The 17,471-nt window shown below is 38.1% G+C and overlaps 1 protein-coding gene across 9 annotated transcripts in view; it reads left to right on the top strand.

The window, feature by feature from the left end:
• The window catches only part of ANKS1B (ankyrin repeat and sterile alpha motif domain containing 1B), a 456,219-nt gene that overhangs the window by 107,394 nt on the left and 331,354 nt on the right, over positions 1-17,471 (top strand). For all 9 annotated transcript variants that reach the window (XM_078376055.1, XM_073000243.2, XM_020803323.3 and 6 more), the window contains 2 exons: positions 2,330-2,466; positions 7,070-7,250. In XM_078376055.1, the coding sequence (XP_078232181.1) occupies positions 2,330-2,466; positions 7,070-7,250 (318 nt within the window). The remainder of the gene's footprint in view (positions 1-2,329; positions 2,467-7,069; positions 7,251-17,471) is intronic.

Raw genomic sequence — 17,471 nt, 5'->3', positions numbered from 1 at the left:
CGATTCTCAGCATGTTGTTGTGTGATGTTAAGTCACTTCTAGCAGCAGCAGTATGAACGAATGACCTCTTGCAGTTAAGAATTCTGTGCATCTGTCACAAACTCAAGACTATTGCTTATTTTATTGAGTCAAACCATCTGATATTTGGCATTCCTCTTTTCCTTGTGCCTTTAACTTTCCCCAGCATCCTTGTCTTTTCAAAGGAGTCCTGCTTTTTCATGTTGAGAGAACAATGGCCTGAGTGTAGTCATAATGAGAATTCAGGCATAATTTGTTCTAGCATTCGTTTATTTGCCTTTCTGTCTGTCCATGGTATTTATAAAGTTCTCCTCAACACCTCATTTCAAATGAATTGATTATTTTCCTCAACTTTCCTCAGCTTTTTCCTATTGAGCTTCCACATCTGTACATGATAATCAAAAATATCCTCAAAGAGGTAATTAGAGATGGGTTATTTGCATTCATATATGAATACGAATACTCCCACACAGGTGGAGATAACGAGGGTCCAGCCCCACGGAGGTGGAAGGTCCACTCAACAATCTGCTGCCGCCGCAGGCTCCATGCTCCTGTCTGATCGCTCTGGATCTTGCTATTGGCTAGCCGCTCCTCGCAGGAGAAGGGACAACAAGCCTTCCTGCCAGGTCGAAGAGTCGCTTGGCAATCGCAAGATCCGGAGCGATAGGACAGGAGCACTGAGTCCATGGCAGCAGCGGATCAGTGAGTTATCCGTCTGGCCCCATGGGGCTGGACCCTTGTTGTCTTCACCTGTGCAGGGGTATTTGTATTCATATTCATATTCACAGATTGAATAGATGTGGCAGTAAAGTACTCTTGCCCGACATCTGTAACTATAGAAGACCATTGTATTGATCCATAGTTTCTTGAATACATTATGCATCAGAATAATCAAGTGTTGAGACACACTCATTTCTTCTATCCAGCCCCTAAGTTTTTATTTTTGTTTGTTTGGGTTTTTTTTCTTTGTGATCAATGGCTTTGCTGTAATCTATAAAGCATAGATTGATTTTCTGATGTTGAGGCTGACCATTTACTTTTTTTTAAATTTAAATGACTTGTTATCTTGTTGTCAGGCCAAACATAACCAGGCTATAAGATCAGTAACAGTCAAGATAGTTCCAGCCTTTGATTCTGCTATTAAAAGAGGTACAACACAAAAAGAAAATACAACATATAAACTGAGGCACAAGTTCTTAAATATACAAAATACTTACTGTGATCAAGTTGAACAGTGGAGATTATTCAGACAGAGGAAGACTGAATGGATTTGTATCTCTGAATGGCTGTATTGTACGGAGAATATTTAGATGGCAACCTTATATATTATGAGGGTTGAAACATTATCTAGCAACTATCACTAATCCACACCATCTGTGTTTAGATACAGAGCTCTTCCTATATGACTGTTTAAAGCGTGATATATGAATATATTTTCAAAGAAAAAATTGAATGCACATGGGAAAAAACATAATGTATTTTTCTTCTTAATGGGATTTTTCTAGGTTAGCTATTAGTTTTGCACATTTATTGAACTTGGATAAGGACAGAAACTAACGTAATTGACTCTAAAATAACCTGTGATTAATTTGTGCAGCTGTACATTCAAGATTTATCTCACCAGACAAATACCACAGTTTTTATGACATTGGTCCCTCAGTGGATCTTGGTAACAATATAACCTTAGCTCACCCCAGAAAAAGCCTACCGTGTTTCCCCAAAAATAAGTCAGAGTCTTAAATTAACTTTTGCTCCAAAAATGCAGTAGGGCTTATTTTCAGGGGATGTTTTATTCTACAGTCATGCCATCTTCTTCTGGTTCCTGCATAATAGTGGAGGGTGGGGTTTCATTTAACTAGGGTTTATTTTGAGGGTATTATGAGCATCCTGAAGAATCATACTAGGGCTTATTTTCACGTTAGGTCTTATTTTTGGGGAAACGGTACTGTAGCTATGAATGCCAATGTTTCATTCAAATGTTATGCACAAAATTGCAGCATTATTTCTATATTGCTTAATAATGAATGTGGAAATATTCTCTCCCACTTTTTGCATACCTTTGTGTAAATTGTGCCTTGAAGGACGATCCAGACATACAACCACATTTCTGCATGTGCATAACCTTGTTAGACTGGGATGCTTATTAATAACTCTGATTTAATGCCATACTTAATTTTAAAAGTTAATATCTCTGTTTAAAAAGCAAACAAAGCAAAAAGGGTAACTAAAACATTCAGTTTCTAAACTTCTGGTTTCTAAACTTATATGCTATACAATGTTGTAATCACTGCAATGCTATTTTTATTCACAGATAATGCACCTCAAGTAGCAATTATTGCACCAGGTACCAGTAACCATAGAAACAGTTCAACAGGCCCAACACCTGACTGCTCTCCTCCATCACCAGATACTGCACTGAAAAATATAGTGAAAGTTATACGACCTCAGGTGGGTGGTCAGAAATAGAATTATGTTGCAGATTAGTTGAGGGGGGAGATTAATCATTTTGTTTACCATTAGATTAAAACTGCTTTGATATGAATAATTTAAAAACACTGGACTGAAATCTCTATCTACCACTGATATCTAGAAATTTATTTTGTTTGAATCTGAAGAAATTAATATCTACTAATAGTGTATTGTTCTACTGTTTAAAAAAATTATTGCCAGAGAATAAAGCTAAGACAATTTTGTGACTTTGATTTTAATTAGCCCTCAAAAAAACTTACTTATCAAAATACATGCTGCTTTTTAAGATAATTTTTTCTTTCATTTGAAATGCAATTTTTACATTGTTTTGTTAGTGTCCATCACCCAGTTTCCCACGTACCGCTTCATTCTATGCCATTATTTCTTTTTTGCCTTCATCAATCTCCTCCAAATTCTGATTTCTATAAAAATTATTTGATTACATTACAATGGTGCATCTGTCATAAAGATGTACATCATGGAGGCAGAAATCAGGATCATAGTCAATCAGATTGTGCAGAAGTGAAAGCAAATGAACTCTCATAAACTGAAGAGCAATAGGCCAAGAGGAAGAAGAAGACCATCTGAATTGGGCCCTACAGGCAAATGGCTACTCCAAAAATGAAATCACAAGAGCTATCAAACCAAGAAAACATCACCAAACTGAAGAAGAAAAAATAGCCACCCACAAATAAAGCATTTCTGCCATATATCAAAGGGGTCATGGACCGCATGGGGAAACCTTTGAAAAAACACAACCTACAAACAGTATTAAAGCCCCCCATAAAAATACAACAAATGTTACGGACAGCAAAGGACAGAAGGGCCCCCCCTCACCACTGCAGGAGTATACTGGATACCTTGCAGTTGTGGCCAGGTATATATTGGAACCACAAACCAAAGCATCCACACCAGAATCAAAGAACATGAGAGACACTGCAGACTAACACAACCCGGAAAATCTGCAGTAGCTGAACATGCCCTAAAACAAGCTGGACATGAAATTCTATTTCAAAATACTGAAATACTGGACAACACCAGCAATCATTACGTCAGACTGCACAGGAAAGCCATTGAAATCCACAAGCACCAGCAGAACTTCAACAAAAAAGAGGAAAGTTTGAAACTCAACAAAACTTGGCTCTCAGCTCTGAAAAATACAGTGTGCAAAAGGTCAACGAACTCTACCCAGCCACAAGGACCAGGGATCACTACACACAAAAGACCAGCTAATGACACCCATCAATCACAGTGACAGATAATCTCTCCTCCTTATCACAACAATACACCCACAACAAGACACACTAATCACCCATCTCCAGAAAAGGACAAAAGCCCATTTCACAGCCATAAATACTCAACTCCCAAGCAGACTACACCAGAGCACAGAGTGATGTCCTCTGACGATGCCGGCCATAGAGACTGGTGAAATGTTAGGAAGAACAACCTTCAGAACATGGCCAAAGAGCAAAAAAACCCCACAACAACCATAATGTTTTTTTCTCACTACATGTAATTTATTTCATATGATATATTTTTCATTAGTTACAGCATTTTCCTTTGGGCTTTCTGTTCATGCTCCTTTATAAATGTACAGTTCCTCTTGACTCATCTCTAAAGGATATTTCATTTCCTCTTTCTCCCTACCTCACTGTTTTAGGCATTTGACCCTTTCTGTCATAGCTATTTTTTCTGTTTGATGGCTGGTAAGCACAAAGACAGAGATGCAGTAGAATTATTGTTAGAGCAAGCTGTTGTGTGATAGTTAATTGGCAAGAACTTTTAAATGCTATTTTCATCATGGAATTGTCAACAGATGGATACAGAACATTTAATAGCAATGCTCTTGGATTTGTTAATTACTAATTCAATGTCTGGCTATAACTGAAGTCAATGGTTAGTTTCCCATTAAATTCAGTAGGATGTTATTCTTCGAGGGCACTCTTTTCAGTATTTATGAATGAATGAATGAATGAATGAATGAATGAATGAATGAATGAATGAATGAATGAATGAAGGAAGGAAGGAAGGAAGGAAGGAAGGAAGGAAGGAAGGAAGGAAGGAAGGAAGGAAGGAAGGAAGGAAGGAAGGAAGGAAGGAAGGAAGGAAGGAAGGAAGGAAGGAAGGAAGGAAGGAAGGAAGGAAGGAAGGAAGGAAGGAAGGGAGGGAGGGAGGGAGGGAGGGAGGGAGGGAGGAAGGAAGGAAGGAAGGAAGGAAGGAAGGAAGTGTTGCAGCAGTTGTAGCAGTATTGGAGGGGCATGTTTTAGAACTAACATCTTATTCAGAGGAAATGTACAGTTATAAAGGAGCATGAACTGATTACTACTTAATGTCTCATGTGATCTTTCTTGGGTTAAGTATCTCAAAAACTTCTTCCACATATACTCTCCCATATTATGGATCAGCAACAGTAACATTGCTTCTATCTTCAGCAAGAAAGAGCCCTCTATGATGGAACTCAATCTGTGTAATTTTTAAACAATGGAATCATGTGTCATATCTCCACTGCTGGCCCTCTAGAATTTTGGCTTTTTCTCTTTTGGAAGACTCTAACAGCCCAGGAGTGAATAATTCCTCTGGACCACTCAATTGAGCAACTTTGCGCTAATGTCCTATATTATATGATGCTGTGCTGTGCTCTGTTGCATAGTGTTGCATTACATTATATTATACTAAACTGTATTATATGGCACTATATGATAAATTTGGATTCTTAGTTATTTTGTTATAGTTAATATTATAACAATTAGAGGCTTGTGTCTCATATTGGTATACAAATTTGAGAGACATCTTATTCAAATTCAAAATGCCCTTGAGAGATAGATGCATACATTGCTATTCTGAAATAACAACTGTGCATTTGCACCCTTATTATTGGTATTTATATGGCTAGAAAAAAATTATGAGCGTTTTTTAAAAAATGATTAAACTACACTTTGATTTTAGTAACCTTCCCTCTTTTATTACAATTTTGTTTGCATGTTCATTTGCATTATTTTATATAGATTTATTGTATATTACCTTGAGAATGAAGAGACAAGTAGTATATTAATCAAATAATTAATAAATGCCATGATACTGTACATCAAAATATCTGGGAACTGATTGCTATGAATGAATCTGGAATTTGGACAAAATTAATTGACCTTTGTTCCACTTACTCATAAAACGTAATTGTCTGAATTTTAAAAGTGGAGTCCCTCTGTTGACTGTCTCAGACTTTTTCCTCCATTCCTCCATGCATATAATGTACATTTCTCTAAGTCTTGGACAAAGGATAGTGAAACGTATTCTGAAATACAGGCTAAATCAGGGGATTCTGATTGCCGTGCACCAATGTTCCTTTAGCACAGATCATATATCTGAATTGCTATTGCTCATTTCAGATGTTGAGCGTAAGATGCTTTGAATCTATTTGCTTTGGATCTGTGATATACTGTTATGTGTTATAGAATGTAAATGACTGTGTTTGGTTACATTCTGTCATGGATCTTGATTGTCTTCATATTAATATGATGTCATTGAGTCAAGAGTGGAATGTTTTCTCTCCAGAATTGTTTGAGAAAATACCGTATTTGCTGGCGTATAAGACGACTGGGCATATAAGATGACCCCCCAACATTTCCACTCAAAATATAGAGTGGATGGCTCTGCTGCGGTGCTGGTAGCAGCTGCCCGGAGCTATACCCAGGCCTGCCTTGGAAGTTCATGGCCGGCGACAAGACCCGAGGAGGGTGAGGAGGAGGGGAAGCGGCCAGGCAGGCGGCGGCAGTGGAGGAGGAGGAGGAGGAGGAGGAGGAGGGGAAGCGGCTCTCTGGCAGCAGGCGGGCGAGCGGGCAGCTGGCTCAGTGGCAAGGAGGGCGAGGAGGAGGGGAAGCTGCCAGGCGGGCAGCGGCAGCAGAGGAGGAGGAGGGGAAGTGGCTCTCCAGCGGCGGGCAGGTGAGCGGGCAGCTGGCTCAGCAGTGAGGAGGGCAAGGAGGAGGGGAAGTGGGCGGGTGGATGGTGGCAGCGGAGGAGGAGGAGGAGGAGGAGGAGGAGGAGGAGGGGAAGTGGCTCTCCAGTGGCAGGCTCTGGCTGCTCAGGCATGGCCAGCTCTGCTTCCCTCCGTCCGTCCAGACTGCCCACCTGCCTGGCCACCTGCCTTCCTCCCAACTGGCATGGCCCCGCATCAGTCAATGGCGGTGGCGGCTCCTTCCTGGCCCAACTGAAGTGCACCTGGCGTATAAGACACCCCCCCCCCATTTGGAGCCATGTTTTTTGGGCCAAAAAAGTTATCTTATACTCTGGCAAATATGGTACTATCATTTGGATATTTTGGTATCTTCTAAGATTTCTGTTGGTATGCCAAAATTTTGTTGATGATACAGTGTTTTATCTAACACTTCTATCTGTCTTTCTATACCTTTCCTTATGGATTAATAGAAAAATCCTAGGAGTTTTGTGCACATAATTAACATAACAGAAGACACTAAGATGCTTGAATTGGTGATTTTTTAAAAAAAGATCCTCAGAGGTGATGATGAATCTTTGAGGCAGAAAAAACATTAGAATGTTTACATGTCAACTCACTTCTCTTTTCCAGCCAAAGCAACGTACATCAATAGTATCGGCTTTTGAATTTCACCGATTAAACCACAGCCATGATTATTTTGAAATCAACTCATCCATAGGCTATGCAAGCTTTACTTCCAGCCCTCCAATCAGTCCAGCTAACTATTCAATTGGATCAGTTGAGGGCAGCATTGAAGACAATGATATTACAGGTAAAATAAAAATATTTTTTCTACTACTATACTACACTACTTAACATGCATATTGATGCTGTGAGCTGAAATCCAAATAATACTGGATAATTTAACAACAGTAAATAATATTTTATGAACAATGTTTTAAATAATTTTAGATTAAAATCCAAAATAATACTAAAATATATTCTATAAGATATATTTCAGTAAAAAAAGTAAATTAACAATGTTTCAAATGTATTTTCTGGGTTTTTCTGACTGTAGAAAAGATCTAAAAACCTCTGCCAAGAGCATTTATGTATTATGACAAATCTGTCATTATAGTCTTTTTATTATAATCATTTAGTGGTGATTTAGTTCAGTTAAAATGCAAAATGGATATTTCCTAGGAATTGTGTCTTGCACATAAGATATTATAAAATGCCCCAGATTTGATGAAAGCTGAGATTTATATGTAAATGCTTACAATCCATGATACATTTCTGAAACAGCTATATATATATTTTCTTAGATTTTTTCCAGAATAAATAGTACTATACTTTTAAAGTGACTATCCATATTTTCTGCTTTATTTCTGCTTTTACAAGCCTTTAAAAATTAATCCAGAATGTTTCAGATTATTTGATATGAGATTGTTTGTGGCCATCACTTTGCTATTGTGTAAGATTTATTGTTTATCCTTATTTAAAAATACAGCATTGGATTATACAAGTATAATAATGTATGCCTAAAGTTATTGCAGTTGGTATTTTTAATGTCCAAAATCTCTCTACATGAAGAGCAAAAACAAATTCACCTTGCCAAGCAAATAAATGCTGATGTATGTCCACCATCAGGGTAAGATTCTGTCTGAACCATCTGGAAGTCACTTAATAGAAGCAAATTAGGAGAATATTCGAGAATAATCAAGTAAAATGGGGCTACTTAGATACAGTGGTGCCTCGCACAGCGAGGTTAATCCGTTCCGGATTAACCCTCGCTGTGTGAAACATCGCTATACGGAAGTAAAAAAGCCATTGAAACGCATTAAACTATGTTTAATGCATTTCAATCTGCACGTTTACTTACCGTACAGCGATGCCGGCAGCCATTTTCACGCCCTCCCCTCGCAGAACGAGGGCGCGAAAATGGCTGCGATCAGCTGTCCGGTGGGTCCAAAATGGCCGTCGGAACAGCCGAAAGGGGCTGGGGCGCAGCGATTTCCCGCCTATACGGGCACTGTTTCTACGAGGCACTCGTTCTGCGAGGCACCACTGTATAGGACAAATTTTCTGTGAACGTGGAGAAATGCAATCAATACAGCACTTATGTGCATGTGATTTATGCCTTACCACAGGTGCAAAAGAAGATCTAATAAATGACTGAGGTAATACTACTGAACTAGCCTGCTTCTAGTAAAAATAGTCTAATAATTTTAATATTTTATTTATATTTTATGTGCCCATAATTTTAATTTGAGCAGTAGGACTTGTATTAAAATTGTAAGATTAAAATGCATATACAATTTCAATAAAAAGTCATTTCAATTAATTGTGTGGGTCTTCAGATACTCTTTCCTTACCTTCTGGCATCCACCGCAAATCTCATCTTTCTATCTGTTACTGACTTGTTAACATAAGATTACAGATGATTTTATTTTGGTCAGTTTTATCCAGTATACAATTTAGCAAAATTACTATAAACTTTACAAATAAAGAAAGAAGATGGGGGAACTGACTCATCAATTTACCACTGATACTCTAGTTTTGATATACTACTGCATTTCAGCTAATATTAGTTTAGCATCAATTTATATATAGTAAACTACAAAGGCAGTCCGGAGTTTTGAAATACTATTAAAACTACAGACATTAATTTTATTTAGCCATACTAAGGCAGAATTGCTTTAAGAGTACCAAGAATATTTCCAATCAGGAATGCATACATTTTGAGACTGGGATGAATAAGTATATTTTGTCACAGTGAACCTGCTTTCTAAGCCCATATTCTTCCACTGAATAAAGTGAGTGATCTTTTCATTTATTCAGTACAGCATAATCTGAAAAGCTTTCTCCAACTCATGAATCATACCACTTAGGAATCAGCTATCCAGGAAATTTGTCTTAATGAAATGAATGGAAACAGTTTTTCTTGCTTTAAAAGAAAGTGCTCTCATAGCCTTTCATGCCATCAAAAGAAAAATGCAGAGCTAAATAAAAAGTAGAGCATGGGAAACTTATCATGCTATAAAAATGTATAACTTGAGAAATCTACCATAAAGATAAACATTGTCAAAACGATGGCATTCAAAATTGTTTATTTCCTATTGTTGTTGTTGTTTAGTCATTTAGTCGTGTCCGACTCTTCGTGATCCCATGGACCAGAGCACGCCAGGCCCTCCTGTCTTCCACTGCCTCCCAGAGTTGTGTCAAATTCATGTTGATCGCTTCTATGACACTGTCCAACCATCTCATCCTCTGTCGTCCCTTTCTCCTCCTGCCTTCACACTTTCCTAACATCAGCATCTTTTCCAGGGAGTCTTCTCATCTCATGAGATGGCCTAAGTATTGGAGCCTCAGCTTCAGGATCTGTCCTTCTAGTGAGCACTCAGGCTTGATTTCCTTCAAAACAAATGGATTTGTTCTCTTTGCAATCCAGGGACTCTCAAGAGTCTTCTCCAGCACCACAATTCAAAACAATCAATTCTTCAGCAGTCAGCCTCCTTTATGGTCCAACTCTCACTTACATACATTGCTACTGGAAAAAACCATAGATTTTTTTTCGGCAAGGTGAAGTCTCTGCTTTTTAACATGCTGTCTAGGTTTGTCATCACTTTCCTCCCAAGAAGCAGGTGTCTTTTAATTTAGTGGCTGCTGTCACCATCTGCAGTGATCATGGAGCCGAAGAAAGTAAAATCTGTCACTGCCTCCATATCCTCCAGGAGGTGATGGGACCAGTGGCCATGATCTTGTTTTTTTTTTATGTTGAGCTTCAGACCATTTTTGTGCTCTCCTCTTTCACTCTCATTAAGAGGTTCCTTAATGCTTCCTCACTTTCTGCCATCAGAGTGATATCATCTGCATATCTGAGGTTGTTGATATTTCTTCCTGCTATCTTAATTTCAGTTTGGGATTCATCCAGTCCGGCCTTTCACATGATGTATTTTGCATATAAGTTAAATAAGCAGTGAGACAATATACGGCCTTGTCGTACTCCTTTCCCAATTTTGAACCAATCAGTTGTTCCATATCCAGTTCTAACTGTTGCTTCCTGTCCCACATATAGATTTCTCAGGAGATAGATAATGTGGTCAGGCACTCTCATTTCTTTAAGAACGTGCCATAGTTTGCTGTGGTCCACACAGTCAAAGGCTTTTGTGTAGTCAATGAAACAGAAGTAGATGTTTTTCTGGAACTCTCTGGCTTTCTCCCTAATCCAGCACATGTTAGCAATTTGATCTTTAGCTCCTCTGCCCCTTCAATATCCAGCTTGTACTTTTGGGAGTTCTTGGTCCACATACTGCTGAAGCCTACCTTGTAGGATTTTGAGCATAACCCTGCTAGCGTGTTAAATGAGTGCAATTGTACAGTAGTTGGAGCATTCTTTGGCACTGCCCTTCTTTGAGATTGGGATGTAGACTAATCTTTTCCAATCCTCTGGCCACTGCTGAGTTTTCCGAACTTGCTGGCATATTGAGTATAGCACCTTAACAGTGTCATCTTTTAAGATTTTAAATAGTTTGACTGGAATGCCATCACCTCCACTACCCTTGTTTTTAGCCATGCTTTCTAAGGCCCACTTGACATCACTCTCCAGGATGTCTGGCTCAAGGTCAGCAACCACACTATCTGGGTTGTCCAGGACATCCAGATCTTTCTGGTATAATTCCTCTGTGTATTCTTGCCACCTCTTCTTGATGTCTTCTGCTTCTGTTAGGTCCCTCCCATTTTTGTCCTTTATCATGTCCATCATTGCACAAAATGTTCCTTTAATATCTTCAGTTTTCTTGAAAAGATCTCTGGTTTTACCCTTTCTATCATTTTCCTCTATTTCTTTGCACTGTTCATTTAAGAAGGTCCTCTTGTCTCTCCTTGCTATTCTTTGGAAGTCTGCATTCCATTTTCTGTCATTTTCCCTATCTCCCTTGCATTTGGTTTCCCTTCTCTTCTCTGCTATTTGTAAGGCCTTGTTGGACAGCCACTTCGCCTACTTGCATTTCCTTTTCTTTGGGATGTTTTTTGTTGCTGCCTCCTGTACAATGTTACGAGCCTCCTTCCATAGCTCTTCAGGCACTCTGTCCACCAAATCGAGTTCCTTAAATCTGTTCTTCACTTCCACTGTGCATTCATAAGGGATTTGGTTTAGATTATGCCTGACTAGCCCAGTGGTTTCTCCTATTTTCTTCAGTTTAAGCTTGAATTGTTCTATGAGAAGCTGATGATCAGAGCCACAATCAGCTCCAGGTCTTGTTTTTGCTGACTGTATAGAGCTTCTCCATCTTTGGCTGCAGAGAATATAATCAAACTGATTTCGGTATTGCCCACATGGTGATGTCCATGTGTAGAGTCACCTCATGTGTTGTTGTGTTTGTGATGACTAGCTTGTTCTCTTGACAAAACTCTATTAGCCTTTGACCTGCTTCATGTTGAACTCCAAGGCCAGACTTACCTGTTGTTCCTTTTATCTCTTGGCTCCCTACTTTAGCATTCCAGTCCTCTATAATGAGAAGAACATCTTTCTTTGGTGTCAGTTCTAGAAGGTGTTGTAAGTCTTCATAGAATTGGTCAATTTCAGCCTCTTGAGCATTGGTGGTTGGTGCATAAACTTGGATGACTGTGATGCCTTAGATTCGTATTGAAATCATTTTATTATTTTTGAGATTGTATCCCAGTACAGCTTTTCCCACTCTTTTGTTCGCTATGAGGGCTACTCCATTTCTTCTATGGGATTCTTGCGCACAATAGTAGATATGGTAATCGTCTGAACTGAATCCGCCCATTCCCGTCCATTTTAGTTCACTGACACCCAGGATGTCAATGTTTATTTTTGCCATCTCCTTTCTGACCACATTCAGCTTACTAAGATTCATAGATCTTACATTCCAGGTTCCTATGCATTATTTTTCTTTGCAGCATCGGGCTTTCCTTTCACTTCCAGTCACGTCTGCAGCTGAGCATCCTTTCGGCTTTGGCCCAACCACTTCATTAGCTCTGAAGCTACTTGTACTTGTCCTCTGCTCTTCCTCAGTAGCATGTTAGATGCCTTCCGACCTGAGGGGCTCATCTTCCTGCGTCATATATTTTAGCCTTTTGTTTCTGTCCATGGAGTTTTCTTGGCAAAGATACTGGAGTGGCTTGCCAGTTCCTGCTCCAGGTGGATCGCGGTTAGTCAGAACTCTCCATTATGATCTGTCCATCTTGGGTGTCCCTGTACGACATAGCCCATAGTTTATCTGAATTACTCAAGCCCCTTTGCTACAACAAGGCAGCAGTCTGTGTTTAGCAAAGAGAATTCCTGCAGCTGTCAAGATATGAATGGCTAAATATTTTTTCATTGGTTCTATTGATTTTGGAATTATGTTTAAAAGGAAGAATTCAGGGGTTACAGTTATCGGAATCTCTAAAATCTCTTGCAAAATCATTTCAACCCTTTAACAATATTTTTGGTGTTTCCCGCATAACCACCATATGTGATAGAAAGAACCTTCTTTTTGTTTACACACACACACACATCTGTAGAACATTATATATTTTTTTCTTTAAATGCTACTGACTTGGTAATTTTTTATTGGTTTTCCATATTTGGTCGCACTGATCCAAGCTTATATTGTGCCCAATATTCTGTGTCCACCTTATGATGCATTCCTTAACCACCTCCTCCTAGATATCAAAATCTAATAAAAAATTATATAAGGCTTTAATATGTGTATCTTTGGTATCCAGGAGGATTCTGTTAAAGGGAGTATTATCCACATAAAAAACTTGTTGCCACATCTTGAAATGAATTGGGAATATGACCACCAGTCCATATCAAATCTGTGCACTGCTAATTCATCTTTGTTTTTCAATGTCCCATCTGATTTTAGTACTTCTCTATATCTTAAGATTTTCTTGTTTTCTCCGAAGTTCAGAAGAGAAAATGCCTCCACTGGTGTTACTCGACATGGTATTTTAACATACACCTGTCTTTGAATTTTAGTCAAGGACCATAGTAAAGACTTTCTCAAGATATGATTATTAAATTGTTTAAAATCATTTGCTCTGCTATACCAACAAAAGGCATGTCACCCCCATTTCAAATATGACCTTCCAATTTTAAAAGTCCTTGGTTTTCCAATAAAATCCAGTCTCTGATCCACATTAATGAGGCTGCCCTGTAGTAAAGCAGCCGGTTTGGGAGACCCATTCCTCCTCTCTGTTTCATATCCTGAAGCGCCTTTAATCTTATCCTTGGTTTCTTTCCTTGCCAAACAAAATTAGAAATAAGCTGGTCTAGTTCTTTAAATTTTGATTGTTTTAAAATCACGGGAATATTTTGAAATAAAAAGATCAACTTTGGTAGGATATTCATTTTAACTGTTGCAATCCTGCCCATCATTGTTAATTGTAGATTCCCCCATCTAGTCTAGTCTTTCTTTATTTCTTCCATCAACTTCAGGTAATTATCTTTCATTAAGGTACTTGGTTTTTTTGTTTATTCCAAGTTATTTTACTTTCTTTCCCTCCTGGAAATTTGTAAAATTCAAGCAATCATCTGTTTCTTTACATTGCATGTTTTTGATTTAAAAAAATAAATAAATTATTCAGTAAATTAAGTGAAGTTTTACAACAAGCACTAGCCTGTGAAGCTTATCCTGTATTTTCAGAACCCATAACATGTGGTTCAGACCAATTGAAATAGAAGTAAAATGTTCATTAATTTTATAGTAATTGAACCATGTCCCCATATATTCAGTTTATTAGGAAAGTATTTTGTTGGGAAAATTCAGGATATACACTTCATTGTCTCTATAGTTCTGTTTGCCAATGACAGCATTGTCTTTATTTCCTTCACTACTCTGGTATAGTTAATTCATTTATTTATCTTGTAATACATACTTCGTTGACTGCATAGCATATAAATGACTGTGATGGGGGGAGGTCACAGTTTCCATCATGGCACCTTGAGTCTGGGACTCCTATCGACCTATTTACCTATTGATCTAAATTATTTATGTATATGCTTCTTTTTCCTCTTAGGGGACCCATGGTGGCTGATAACAGATTAAAAAAGAAATTTAAAAACACTATATAAATATGACATTTAACAAACATACATACTTTAAGATTAAAACAACCAAATATAAAAACAATTGAGAAACATTTTAAAACCTGTAAGTTAAGAGCCAGCATTCTTGAGATAACTTACTGATTAAAATCCTGCCTGAAGAGGAAGGTCTTTGTCTGACGATGGAAAGACCGGGGGGGGGGGGAGGACCTGGCTTCTTGGGGCAGTGCATCCCAAAATCTGGGAGCAACCACTGAGAATCTCTGGGAATGTGATGTAACCAATAAAAGGGTCTCCCCAGAAGATCTTAAAAGCCTAGAAGACTCATTTGAGGTGATAAGATCTTTCAAATTGCCTGGACCCAAGCTGTATAGTTTACAGCTAATAACCTGCACTTTGAATTGAGCCCAGAAACAGACTAGCATCCAGTGAAGCTGTTGTAATAAGAGAATTACATGCTCCCTGTAACCAGAACCAGTCAACATTTTAAACCAGCTGATGCTTCTGAACATTCTTCAAAGATAGTCCTTCATAGAGTGGGTTGCAGTAGTCCAAATGGGATTCAACTAAGGCATGTATCACTGTGGCCAGATCGGATATCACAAAGAACAGGCACAATGTACTCCTACTGTGTAATTATATAGTTTGCAGTGCATTGATAACTCTTTTAGAGTTAGAGAATTTGTAATTTGGGGAATGGCCCTGGATATTTAGTACTTGCACAAGGAAAGTTTTGTAGACTGTGCTGGATACTCTATTAAAATGCTCTGGGTCATTACTGAAAGGCAGATTTTTATTTTTAAATGTGGGGTCCTGGCACATTTGAAGGGGGCCACAGACTGGAAACAATTCTTTACACAACACCTTATAAGTTCATTATGCAACTTATACAATCCTGATTTGGCCTATATTTCTTTCATATTGTGTTTATGGCCGTGCTTTTTTTAAAAAAAGGTTGAGAATGGCTAGCTGATAGCCCTGTTAGCCAAAAGAGAAACCAGAAGATGAATGAAAGAAGTGTGCAGGAAAGCTTATGAAAAATAAAAACCAATTAGTCTTAAAGATGCTGGTTTTGCTTTAAATGAATAGCATACACCTTTAACCACAACTATTCCTTCTTCCTTCTTCAACAGAAGTTCCTCCTACCCTTTAATGGCTCCTAAAGAGCTGTACACAAATCAATGTGGATATTTCTTCCCTTTCATTTGCATATAATCAGGGTGCATGGAATGTTTTAAGAACACAAAAGAGGAGGAAGTCAGGAATATACAGCAGAAGTCTTTTTGGCAGCAGTGGTTGATGCTGCTTTCCTTTCTTTCCCTCGGGGAACATAAAGTCTTTTCAACTTCCCACAAAGGAAAGAAGCAGGCCCACGCAGCTGAAACCTCTTTGGCAGTGGTAGGATGCTGCATTTTCCATAGGATATTCTGAAAATTCATACAGTGCAGGCAAAAAGACAAAATTATGTTTCAGCTTATTGGTGTATTTATAACTACAAGAAGATACACTGGAGTATAAATTAGATTCACGGAACCCTAAGAGGGAAAGTCAGTTGCATTCAAGCCATCTGTGCTCTTTGAACTTGTAACACTGCAGTCACCACTGACAAAATGGTTACAAAAACAAATGTTTTGAGAGAGAGAGAAAGAGAGAGAGAGAGAGAGAGAATGAGTTCCACAGTCTGATTTCTAATATGGGCTGCTCAATGGGCCAACGTTGCTGCTCCTCATCCTTTTTAGGAGCAGAATTCATTTTCTTCCTCTTCGCGCAAGAATCTTGCTCAGTGAGAAGACAGTTCTACACTTATCTGCACCTTTCACATGTCTATTTGGGAAGGCCCCATTTTGCTGAAATCTGCAAAGAAATAAAATCTGAATATAAAATATTAGGTTGCACTTAAATAGGGATGCTTCTGAGATTTGATGTGAACTATGAGTCAGACTAAAACTAAAACACCTTTTTAAATGTACTTCTTCTTGGATGGAGTAGGAAATGTGATGAAATGATGTTTAGATATTTTTAAAACATTCATATATATATATATATATATATATATATATATATATATATATATATATATATATATATATATATATATATATATATATATATATATATATATATATATATATATATAGTTTTCATGCATTAGTACAGGATAGTTTAGTCCCCTGGAGTAACATTTTGTTGCAGAATCCACACATATACCTATAATCCAACTATATCTATAATATAAGCATTTTACAACATTGTCTCCTGCATAATTTTGCTCTGGTCTCAAATTTCAGCTGATTTTTTAAATGTAGTTTTTCATGAAAGCAAACAAAAGAAAGGAGACAAAATATGTCCTCCCAGATATATTGATTTTTGCCACTGGAATAAATTTCTCCATTTTACTGGGACAAATAATTTCCCATACCACATTCCAGCAAACCATGAAGTGTTATGTTCACATTACAGAAAGCCAGGTTTTGGCCGGATATCAGGAGAAGCTTCCTAACTGCTACTGCAGTTTAACAATGGAACCAATTACCTCAGGAAGTGAGGAGTTCTCCAATGCTGGAGGCATTTAAGAGAAAATTGGACAACCATCTGTCAAATATACTTTGATTTAGATTATTGTACTGAGCAGGACGTTGGGCTCCGTGGCCTTATAAGCTTCTTCCAACTCAATTATTTGATGATTCTGTGATTCTTGTAGTTTTTGGGATGGTCTCATTGGGCATCAGTCATTTCTTCTATAGGGGAGGGGGAAGAATGTTATACTTTTATATTTATATTTGCTGCAATCCATGCCACTATGCCATATAAGGGCATCAGCTGCAGCATTTTTTCAGACATTTTTTGAAAAAAACCCAACAACACATACACACCTGTCCTCAGGCTCCTGCCAAATCCCTGTGGGGAGCCCATGGATGATCTTGGGACAGAAAGAAATCTATAATTTCGGAAGATTGTCACTACCGGTAAAGCCATTGTAGTGCCAGAAATTTT

This window comes from Pogona vitticeps, chromosome 5, assembly GCF_051106095.1.
Source record: "Pogona vitticeps strain Pit_001003342236 chromosome 5, PviZW2.1, whole genome shotgun sequence".
Classification (NCBI taxonomy): Eukaryota; Metazoa; Chordata; class Lepidosauria; order Squamata; family Agamidae; genus Pogona; species Pogona vitticeps.
This window is presented reverse-complemented; position numbering and strand designations above follow the sequence as displayed.